Below are 12,486 nucleotides of genomic sequence, written 5' to 3'. Positions count from 1 at the left end.
CGCTGCTGCTGCTGTTGATGATGATGATGATGATCATCATCATCAACATCATTATTGTCGTCGTCGGACCTTGTTTGAAGATGGTTCCCCTCCAAGTCTTCCTACTATTATTCCAGCTCTATCAGTCGTTCCTATCGAACGACCTGGCGCAGTGGTTAGCATAATGGACTTGCGTTCGGGAGGGCGACGGTTCAAATCCGCGTTTGCTCCCCTCCTCTCAAATCAATCAGCCTACCAACCAATCAAACGTTCCCTTGTCACTATGACTACTGTTAGAGATTAGATGGTTCGCCTCCAAGTCGCCAGCCGGCTGTTGTGGCCGAGCGATTCTAGGCCCTTCAGTCCGTAACCACGAGGCTGCGACGCTCGATGACTACTGTTAGAGATTAGATGGTTCGCCTCCAAGTCGCCAGCCGGCCGTTGTGGCCGAGCGATTCTAGGCGCTTCAGTCCGTAACCACGAGGCTGCGACGCTCGCAGGTTCGAATCCTGCCTCGGGCATGGATGTGTGTGATGTCCTCAGGTTAGTTAGGTTTACTTAGTTCTAAGTCTAGGGGACTGATGACCTCAGATGTTAAGTCTCGTAGCGCTTAGAGCCATTTTTTTCCAAGTCGCCCTACTATTATTACAGCTCTATCAATCGTTCCGTTGTCAGTATAACTACAGTTATATATCTTGTTGCCATCAAGCTCGACTATGCTGCAGACTTTCTTTTTTAGCTGTCGGTTAATCCCTTCACAACTTCTTATTTTCAATATCTGCCTGTGGCTTTGCAGAGCTATCCGACGGAGACTTGGCGGCCCAAGCTATGCTGTTCTTCTCGGCGGGCTTCGAGACGTCGTCGACGACGATGAGCTACGCGCTGTACGAGCTGGCCCTCAACCCGGAGGTGCAGCGGCGGCTCCACCAGGAGGTGGACGAAACCCTGCAGAGGACGGGCGGCCGCTTCACGTACGACGCCGTCATGGGGATGCCCTACCTCGACAAGGTCATCTCAGGTGAGTGCTGGCGGCTGGGAGCACGTTTGTCTCTACTCCTGAGACGCCACCGCAGAACGATCGTCATCACGTATCGTTCAACTGCTAACAAGGGTCAGTCTGCACTTTCGCTGTAATAGTCTTCACGTTGGCAGTGTGACTTAGTGTCGTCGCTAGTCGTTAGATTAGGGTAGCCAGGTTTTTTCTAAGCAAAATCAGCATTTTTTTACGAAACCTAGACAAAACGCAAGAGGCTGAAATACAACGTAAGAAAGCACTGCATTTTGCCTTACTGATATTGCTGCTCGCTTTTCAACCTCCTCAATATGATCTTCCCTTCTTCTCCGTTGAGAAAACAACGAAACTACAGCCACGAAAATGAGTAATTCATATTCACTGCTAGTTAAATTTCTAATGTAGCCACTGGCAAACGGTTTGTCTGAGCTCGCCAAGTTTTACTCATAAGGTTGAAAATTTCTTCTAGAGCAGCAGTGGAATGCTGGGTAGAAAACACGGAACAGACAACTGCGAATAGGTTTTCACAGTTTTCATAGCTACGAAAAAGTTTTATCCACCTATCATCTGACTTCAGCTTAAAAAAGTTCTCTTCTTCCTTGAGAGAGCTGTTTAATTGTACACATTCTTCGAACGTCGAATCCTCGTCTACACGAAGTTCATACCGAGAAATCACTTCTATGAATTCTGAAACTGGGCACTGTTTCCCTGATAGTGGAAATGGTTTGAAAGCTTTATGCACGCTCTCTTCAAAGTCAAATCGTTTGTCGAGATAGTCGGTATCACGCTGCAAGTAATCGGCCGCTTCTCTTCTGAATGTTTTGACACAGTCAGCATTTATTGACTACAAGACAACAGAGGATACCACAGACCCATAAAACTGATTTTCCTTTATTTGTTTCAGAGATTTTCTAAAGTGACTCTTAAGGTCAGATAAGTCCTACGGCCAGATGACGCCTTTCTCCTCACCTGGTTTTAGGCGTAGCCACATCAGTTGGCTTTGCGCTCTTCTGAAGTAAACACTGCCACTTCAGTCTACGTTTGCACGAATGAAGAACACCATTCGATAACCGGTTTTTTTGCGGTCTGAAGGTGCAATAGGAGCTGAGGTCCATAGAAGACTATCAGCACAATATGGAGGCAATGTTTTACCTGGGCGAAGTGTTTCACGAGCCTCCGAAGAAGCGTGAAGGACGAGGAAGGAGCACGACGTCAAGTCCCATCCGCCACTGATGCCAACATTAAGCAAGTCCGTGACCTGATTTTGAGTAATCGAGGAGTGACTGCTGATGAAGTGCAAACCAAATGCGCGGTTCGTTCCGCATATGACATCATCCATTTGCGAAGAATGGGTCCCATAACAGCTCAACAAAGAAAGCCAGCGCAGTGTTGTGAGAATGTGTTGGCAGCTACTTCACCATCGCGCTAATGAAGGTGAAATCTTTCCGAAAGAAAGCCTTGGCGGAAACAGAGAGTAAACCCCAGAGTATGGAATGGAAACACTCTGGAATATCCAGCCTAAAAGGAATTAAAGAGTTGATCCTTTGCAGGAAAAGCGATGATCACAGTTTTTTGGGACTCACAACGGTCAGTTCTGGAACATTACCTATAAAAGGAGTCAACAGTAACCAGCCAACGCTCCGTGGTGCATTTAGCAACTAGTACAAACACAACGTCGAGATCTATTGTCAATCAGCGTTATTTTTTTTTTCTTACATGGCAGCGCGTGTCTACATATCGCAGGCCGCCAAGGTCTAAACTCTTCACGATATGCATGTGGAGCACCTTACATAGAGTACTGATCTCGCACCGTCGGTTTTCTATTTGTTTGATCCACTTAAAGACTGTTTCGAACCCCATCGATTCACCTTCGATGAAGACGTAATGGAAGCGTTGAGCAGGTGTCTTGCTGCTCGACTGAAAATCTTATTTTCTCAGGGTTTTTGAAATCTCTTCCAAAGAAAAGCAACGTCAGCTCAGGAACGAGGGCGACGGCTTGAAATAACAACTGCATATAACAGATGTACATTCAACCAGTCAGTTGCGAGGAGCAGGAAGTATTAATTGCAATGGGGCAACATCTAAAAATATCACCTGTTCAAGACATTCTTCAGAATGTTTAGAAAAGAGAAAATTTTGTGAGAAGTATGACCCACACACCTTGACTCGTAAACTAGAAACTAAAACGCGCAGAAACCTGGCGCACGCTAATTAAATGCAAAATTTGGAAAATTGTGCCCTGGAATATATCACGACGGGTAACGAGACTTGGTGTTCCCATTACGAACCCACCACAAAATGACAAAATGCAGAAATTTATGTGGAAGGTTAAATCTTTGTCGACGTAACGGACATTGAAGCCAATGTGATACTCAAATTGAACATCCCACAAAAAATACTTTTCTGACAATTCAACGTGGTTTCATGAAAGTTCGGCGCGCTTTACTCAAGTGAGGGGAGGCTGTGTAGAACACCTGAAGCAATAAACCACTTTTTTATTTTTCTCTGTTTTTTTATTAATCCAGCCTCGAACTTCATGGACTGACGGGTACAGACGAAGGCGGGCTGAAAAAGTAATGCCTCCGAATTTTTTTATTCTGTTCTCAAGATTGACTAAGATATTACATGTCATGCATATTATTCGGTCGACTATCTCGCTATGCTGAAGCAAGCAGCAATCCCCTGTCGCCAGAGGGCTCCAAATTGTAGTCTGCAACTGGGTCGTGTACTCTGTGACCCTCAGAAAACTGCAAGTACCAACTCGAAGAGTTCGTCCACACGTGGAGCTCCGTGTCCTTCAGCACGACTCTGGCAGACCACACACACGATCGCTGCGACTTGTGCAACAACAATCAGATGCCTTAGGTTCTCTGTCACTGATCGTCCACCAGTGGCGACTGGGCCCCACACGAGTTTCATCTGTTTCCAAAACTTAAGGAACGACCTCACTTTGATAGTGATGAAGCCTGCGAGCAGAGCCGGCCGCGGTGGTCTCGCGGTTCTAGGCGTGCAGTCCGGAACCGCGCGACTGCTACGGTCGCAGGTTCGAATCCTGCCTCGGGCATGGATGTGTGTGATGTCTTTAGGTTAGTTAGGTTTAAGTAGTTCTAAGTTCTAGGGGACTGATGACCACAGCTGTTAAGTCCCATAGTGCTCAGAGCCATTTTTTGAACCTGCGAGCAGAGGTATGGTTGTGGGTCTGTCAAAAGAAATCAAACATTCTATAGTGACGGCATCAACAAACCGGTGTCTCGTTTGCAGAAATCTGTTCATCGCCAGGGTGATGCTGAGAAATGAATATGTAAACATGAAGAATAACTGTGTACAATGTTAATAAAGTTTGCTTTATTTAAAAAGCCATAAGAGTTTCCGCATAAAGAAATCGGAGGCATTACTTTTCAGTACGCTCTAGTACAACATAATGCATCTGAATGAATCTGAACCTGCATTATCTCCTCCCAAATGGATGGATGTATTTCGTTAGTGTTTACCACACCGTACAGTGCAATTATTCCTAAGAATATGAAAGTATTACTACATTTTTTTGAATTGTTGGATGTCACTGTGTGATACGATGAGATACACTCAAAAGCGGAATTCTTACCATGTCTCGAAGTTTTCGCTTGCAGATCGAGAACAAGTATATGATGTAGATTTTTCAGCACCTTACAGCATAGCTATTGCGGAAGTATTAAAGGTACATGCCTTTGAATCAGGTGAATAGTAACCGAAATATGGATTTACTGACTGCATGTGAATAAAAGTGTTCTTTATTACAGCTCTTTGGGCACTTTTCTCGTTGTTGATAACAACACCCTATGTTACATAACCAGCAAAGATTTTACTAGGGAGATACACATTTTACTGGCAAACACATCAATGAACTAACGCGATGAGTTGGTGTAACTAACACATGAAACGCGCCGCAACAGACTCTAAAAACATCATGTTGCCTTGCACTACAGTGTTAGACTTATGTGAATCTACAGCAGTTGTAACCTTCCTACGGGATACATTAATGCAGTGTCTGTGATTGACTGCTGCTGGCGATTGACAGCCATATTAAAGTATGAAATGTATTCGCAAATTGCGAATACGGTGACACCACAGCTATAAAATTTACTGGAACAAATGAAAATTTGTACTGAACTGGGACTCGAACCCGGATTTCCCGTTTATTCGAGCGGTCCCCTTAACTGCTTCGGCTATCCGAGCACACTTCACGGAGAGTCCTAAACTTCCATATGTCCCACTGTCGCTGTCCACAGTGCTGTCGCAGTGATGTGATTCCTGAACGGGGAGAGACTACCAACACAAATTTTCATTTGTTTCCAGCAAATTGTGTAGATATGGTGGTACGGTGCTCGTATCTTGCGAGTACATTCTGTGCTTCTTCCGGGAAACGTTATTTCCTCACCACGAGCGCTGCTGCTCTTCAGTTTACAGACAGCATTTCTATTAATATAACGTCGTCGCCATTAAAATTCCAATGCCAGAAACCATAGGAAATAAGAAAGATTTCCTTAGGAAGAACACACTATCAAATTAAGAGGTGACGTAAGGATACACAGGGAGAAAAATTAGTACACACGGCTTTCACCGCTGGCAACAACAATGGTCATAACACTGGTTGGGCATAGAGCCCAACTGAGCTTGAATGATCGATATAGGTATCAAATTAAGAGGTGACGTAAGGATACACAAGGAGAAAAATTAGTACACACGTCTTTCACCGCTGGCAACAACAATGGTCATAACACTGGTTGGGCATAGAGCCCAACTGAGCTTGAATGATCGATATAGGTATGTCACTCCATGCTGTTTCAGCTCTATGAGAGTACATCAATTGTAGTGGCTGACGATGGTGGCGAGTCAGTCACTGGGCAAACCACAACAAGATGTTTCTAGTGGGTGAGAGATGTGAAGAACATGCTTGCCGGGGCAAATCTCGAACACCTTCTTCATTATCGTGGGTCAGGAAGCACGGGCAACATGCAGTCATACATTACATTGTTGAAAGATTAACACCAGTGTGACCTCGAAGACAGGGCTCAGCCACCAGGCTTAACACGTCATAAATGTACAGCATGCTGTCTAAATTACTGGCTATGTCCAGCGGAGGTGTGATCATGTTGTTTGCCCAATGCCAGTCCATACCATTACACTAGATAATGGGTCGCTATGACTATGATCAACCCAATCTCGCAGCGTTCGTTCTTCTCGAAGCCTCGGCACATGACTACGTCCATAGTCATGCTGTGCAGAAATGTAGGGAAAAGACGACGTGGTGCTACTCTTGTGTTCAGTGTTGTCGTTGGGCTCACAACTTTCTTCTCTGCTGTCACGTGAACAGAAACTGCAAAAATGACTCTCATGCTGACAGTGTATGTAGTTCCGTTCCTCGTCGCACTGTCCATGTAGATACCTATCTTGCTGCACAAAAAAAAAAAAAAAAAAAAATCCATTCCTTGACTGAATCTAAGCAATGTGGTTGGACGATCCTGCACAACCCAGCGAACGAAAGTCGTGTGGGGCGATTGAGATCCTGCACAGCCCTTCTAAGCCATTGGATTCCATGTTCAGATGACAGTCGTGTGGGACCACTAAGATCCTGCATGGCAGTAAGTATGAACCTCCTGAACCCACCAATTCCGTATTCACATGACCATTGTGTGGGGCCACTGAAGGCATTGTTTCCCGCATTTACATGACAGTCGTCTGGGGCCATTGAGGTCATTGGGATACGGCAGGGTACTGGATGCGGCCCTCCTGAATGCGTCGATTCCATATTCATATGACAGTCATCTGGGGCCATTGAGATCCAGCATTACATTGTCTATGACCCTCTTGAACTCATCGATCCCATATTCACACGACAATTCTGTGGGTTCACTGAGATCCGGCATGGTATTGAGTATGATTCTCTTGAAATCATCGATTCCATTCTCACATGATAGTCATGTGGTGCTATTGGGATCCTGCTTGCTTTATACAAAAATCCTCACCCAGTAGATGACGAACGCCAAGGCCTCGCCCCAAGAGTCTTACCCCAGACTATTGGGTGTCACATTCGACATTTGTCCCAATAGGCCATCCCGGTAATTTGTTCAAAAAATGGTTCAAATGGCTCTGAGCACTATGGGACTCAACATCTTAGGTCATAAGTCCCCTAGAACTTAGAACTACTTAAACCTAACTAACCTAAGGACATCACACACACCCATGCCCGAGGCAGGATTCGAACCTGCGACCGTAGCAGTCCCGCGGTTCCGGACTGCAGCGCCAGAACCGCTAGACCACCGCGGCCGGCGATAATTTGTTCATAGTTGGAATAAAAACAGTTAGTTTTTAGAGCTCTAGAGCAGAAAAACAACTATGTTACAACTCGTCGAATTACGATTCATTTAAGATAAGGAATTAGCCTTGACTCTTTAGCATCGATTAATCACATGAATAAATTTACCAGTCAGTAATAGGTTATTATATACCTTCTTTTATCAAACAGCATGCCTTTAAGCGAATACTAATTTGAGAAGTTTCAAACAGACGCCATTTACGACAAAATACCTCTCGGGTAGTGCAACACTTTGGCATAGTTAAATCAGCCAAAACACACACAAGTTAGCGCTGATACCCCCTTAGAAAAATAAAATTACTCACCAGTGATGGGGCGATGGAACACCCACGAGGGCCACTAAGTTCAGTCGCGTTTGACAACTCAGATATTATCCAATAAGCGGACGGGAGCTCACCATTAACTCGTTGTCTGACTATCGTAACGGCCACTCGGTCCCCTAGCAACGCCTCCGTAGCAAATAACGTTGCTTTGTCGGACTGAATTTTCCACACCAGCAGTGGAGATGCCACGGAGGAAACGAAGACATTGGCTCTCTGTCTGTCCTTCACGTATCCACCTCTAAAGAGGAAAACCTTTTTCATTTGCACATTGTTGCTCTCCACTGTCCAGGGCAACCTTCGCGTGTTCGAGCCGCTAGTGAACTGACCACCACTGTCCGGCCGAGCCCCACATTTTACTTTGCGCTGACGCGGCGTCTCCAGAGCACCCATCCAGAAGACGTTCGCTCTCGTAGGGCGCCAAAGAACTCAGTCAGGGCACCGCTGCTAGTTTACCCAGAATACAGGTTGGGGCAAATTAAAATGCCTCGGAGGAGTGGACACGTTTGGCCGTGAACGTATGCATATAATCAGAAGGAAAACACCAACAGGATGGAGCAACTGCCCATATAGCCGGCCGAACCTTAAAGCACATTTACACTGTCGTCACGCCTGAAGAGCTGTTGGCAGAGGACAGTCTGGTCGTGGCCCTAGGTGGGCATCCAGATCACCTGATCTGTCATATGCGATTACTTTGTGTGGGGAGCCCTCAGGTCTAAGGTGTATCGCAAAAACCCACATAGCCTTCAAGAAATGCAGCAGAACATTTCGGATGCGATTGCAGCAATTCCAGCAGTCCAGCTTCGATCCGCCTCCAGAAACTTGCTGACCAGGGCCCAACATCTGTTATAGTCAAGTTAGTACTGTATTTCCTTTCCTCTGCAGTGTTTCTTTGTACACTAGACCTCTGTTCTCCGGGCCACCTTTATTTGTCCCACCTTGTTAGTCGATAAGGAGGTATCATTTAGCACAATTCCTGTTTGTAGGGAAGTCTTGATACTAAGTTTCAGTGACTGCTATCTTTGTTCTTTCTATTATCTTCTTTTTCAGACTGTACCTAAGTCACTAGTGAACATTGTTTTGTGGACTTGGGCACCAGTGTAGCGTATGTGTTGATGGTGAATTGCAACATATTGGTCCCTACTTCTCTGTTACAAGTTGTAATGTCGCTCATACAAAGAGCGTGCTGCATCCCACTAACCTGCGACCTACTGTACACTTGTACTGCGTACCACTGTACGTCTTGGACGTTTTACTGCTTTAGTTGTAGCACTATCACAGAGAATAATGTAGGAATTTGTCACACATCTCGAATTTATTGCAGAAACTTTGAGGAAATACCCACCGATAACTATACTACCACGGAAGACGACCCGCTCGTATCAGATACCAGGCAGTAAAGCCGTGGTCGACAAGGACATCGCAGTGGCCGTTCCGATCTACGCGCTGCACCACGACCCCAGGTACTTCCCTGACCCGGAGCGGTTTGACCCCGAGCGCTTCTCGGAGGAGGAGAAGACCAAGAGGCACCCGTATGTGTACCTCCCGTTTGGTGAGGGGCCACGCAATTGCGTGGGTAAGTATCAGCATTTCCTGTGCTCACTTCCATTACTTGGTATTACTTGTGGCAGTTATAATGTACATACTGAGCAGGTGAATAACGCCTTACAGAATATCTCTTTTAATGTGCAGTGATGAAATGTAAGAATGTGAACATGTTTAAATACAAAGCATCAACGAGTATAAACTGACAATCTGGCTGTCAAAAGTGCTTCATGGAAAAAATTCTACACAAATAGAAATTACGTTACTTTTAACAATCTAGCAACAAACAGTCAACAGTTATTCACTGATGCCGTATGGCCGTCTATTCCAATTAGACGTTGATTGAGAATAGGGCTATAGGCGAAATAAGCTGGTAGTAAGCAAGAAGCACAGCAAATTGAACTATGTGCTGTTTGTGAACCGTGACTGTGCAAGATAATTATTTCTTTCTAATTTCTGCTACCAGTCACTTTTTTATTTTACGGTTAATCTGACATAATACAACGCGTTTCGAACATGTTCTGTTCATCTTCAGGCGTTTATACATACAGAGAAATGTTACTTAAAAATAATCAGCCTTAAACTAGATAATGGAGAAAGAGTTCTAGATTAATCTAGTTAAAGACTGTTTATTTTTAAGTAACATTCCTCTGTATATATGTATGTACGTATGTATAAACGCCTGAAGATGAACAGAACATGTTCGAAACGCGTTGTATTATGTTGGATTAAACATAAAATAAAAAAGTAACTGGTAGCAGAAATCAGAAATAAATAATTATGTGCTGCTTGCCTAGAATCGTTCTTTATAAATAACATATTGTGACGTATTCTACGTTGCGGGCCCGGCCGAAACGAAAAAAAATAAAGAAAAATTAACCAGTGATAGGACCTCTCACACATCTCATAACTTGTGCACACATTGCAGAATGAAATACTTAAACACCTCTATTTTGTTCACAGGCATGCGACTTGGTCTCTTGCAGGCGAAAATCGGTCTTGCACACCTCATGTCAAAGATCGAATTCCAGAAATGTGATGAGACTGAAATTCCTATCGAATACGATCCGCTATCCATAGTGTTAATGCCGGCGACCGGTCTTCATCTCAGAGCGAAGAGGAGATCTGTGTGAAAACTAATTCTCGGTGTAAAAAGGTTTAGGAGAAGACCACATATTCCACTTCAATGTACAATGTATAGCCTTAATAAATCTCTAAACATTAATATCCTGCTTGTTTTTCACGGTTTTAAACGCCAATGCTTAAATTGTTAACTATATAGCTATCGTCGATAATGAATGCCTACAACAATGTGAATAATAAACATCACAGTTATCTTCATCACAACACAAAAATTTTGTGACTGATTTGTAGGATGAAATATGGCTGCAAGTGTAAACTTGATGTTATGCACACTGTGACCAATTTTATTTTCAGCCAACGACGTACAAACATCTTCAATGGGTGATTTTAAATTTTCTGGGTGGACTATTTTTATAGTAATGTAAAAGTATGTAAACGTATGTTCTTCAGCGCATCAAATACAATGTAACCCTGTTACACCAAATTGCGAACAGTGCTCTTACTTGTTAGATGATGAATTGCGTATAAACCAGTATGAAATAGAAAACAGAAGTAACTTATTTCAGAATCACCACAAAGAAAGGTTGTTGATTGACGAAGCAGTAGAAGTAACAATTACCGCCAAGTAAAATGCGTATTAAAGTCTAAGATTTAAATTAAGTGAGTGGAGGTAATCATTCCAGGTCCCACAGAGGAACTTGAACTCGTAAGTCAACTAAGAAACATGTAGAGCCTTGCTGATCAACCTATGAGAAAATTTAATACAGTAATATCATTCACAGTGACATAGATATAGCCTGGAACACCAGTTACAATCAACTTCATCGCCAGCGCAGCAATTATATACATTTTTAGTGCCGCACAGCAGATATACACTTGGGTCTTGTATAAATAAATTTAATAATTTTTCTTTTTTTCAGTCGACAGTTACAGAGAGTTTCTGTTTCTTTCTTCAGTGAAAATAAGTAAAATGAAATTACACTTCACGTAAACCATGGCTTGTTTATGTTGCCCATTATCACCAGATTACCTCAGAATCGCCTTGCCACGTACATTAATTATCTCTATATTTTAGACATTGTTTTAGAAGGTAGCACTTTAATTCATTCACATGTGCTGGTAAAATTTACCAGAAGACGAGAGGGTTGGCGACAACCAAACAGAAAGTGTCATGGAAGACGGCTCTTCTGGTGGCAGGTCGAAAGGATCCACCTGCACCAAAAGACTTCATTATAACATCCAGAATGGAAGTCTCGAATAGAGGCTCTCCATCAGACAAGCCTAATGGACTGCCAAAATTGTTGTAATTCACAACAGGCGTGGTCTTTTCTCACTTCTCCATCAACATCTAGCAATAGTACAATGCTGTCCGATTAGTCAGCTTCTGTATGTTGTTCTGCCAGTCCTAATATCTGTTGTAATGTATCCTTGAACCATGCAACTTCTACTTCCAACTCCATAAAAATGTGCACCATTTTTCCCTGATGTCTCTTTTTAATACTTAGAACCAGAGTTCATTCTCATTTGATGGCAAATCTTTCAATCTGCAGCGAAATGTTCAATACGTTTGCTACTTCAGCGGCTTACCCAGGAGACCTTCCGTGAAGTTTAGAAGTCATCAGAGAGATACAGGCATAACTAAGGTTTGTCGTAAGAGTTTATATCTGCTCCTGTGAACGCCTTACAAACCGATATCTGATTTGGGAATCTCTGTCTGACATAGATGCAAACCAGCTGGTATATTCACGTGTCCTAACGCTTTTCCCACTTACATCCTCTTCTCTGGCGACTTTGCTGCTAGATGAAGTTTACTACAGAACTCAAGGAGTCTTTCTACTCTCTTATTCCTACTGCCAACCCCATATTCTTCCATATCCTTGTCTTTTATCCGTTTCCTACTATAACGCTTCGATCTTCTATGATTATTAGATTTACGTCATCTTTTACACAGTAAGTTACCTGTTCAATGCCGTCATAAACTCTGTCTGTTGACCTTCCGTTCGTGACGTTGCCATGTGAATCTCTATAATCTTTAATTATTTAGCTAGGGACCGTACGTACTTTTCTAGACCATGGTCAACTATTTGTTCGAACATATATGACGATTCCTCTACATGTTTATAACCTGAATCAAATGATTTTACCTCCTGTGTGATCAATGGATATCAACAGGTCATATGTTTTGCAGGCAT

General features: G+C 43.4%; 1 protein-coding gene across 1 annotated transcript in view; it reads left to right on the top strand.

The window, feature by feature from the left end:
- Positions 1 to 10,344, top strand: part of LOC126484769 (probable cytochrome P450 6a13) — a 40,421-nt gene extending 30,077 nt beyond the window's left edge. The window contains exons 5-7 of the mRNA XM_050108366.1: positions 776 to 997; positions 8,991 to 9,242; positions 10,175 to 10,344. Of these exons, the coding sequence (XP_049964323.1) occupies positions 776 to 997; positions 8,991 to 9,242; positions 10,175 to 10,344 (644 nt within the window). The remainder of the gene's footprint in view (positions 1 to 775; positions 998 to 8,990; positions 9,243 to 10,174) is intronic.
- The last annotated feature ends 2,142 nt before the right edge of the window (positions 10,345 to 12,486 follow it).

This window comes from Schistocerca serialis, chromosome 6, assembly GCF_023864345.2.
Source record: "Schistocerca serialis cubense isolate TAMUIC-IGC-003099 chromosome 6, iqSchSeri2.2, whole genome shotgun sequence".
Taxonomy (NCBI): domain Eukaryota; kingdom Metazoa; phylum Arthropoda; class Insecta; order Orthoptera; family Acrididae; genus Schistocerca; species Schistocerca serialis.
The sequence above is the reverse complement of the archived record's forward strand: the minus strand, read 5'-3'. Positions and strand labels throughout refer to the sequence as shown.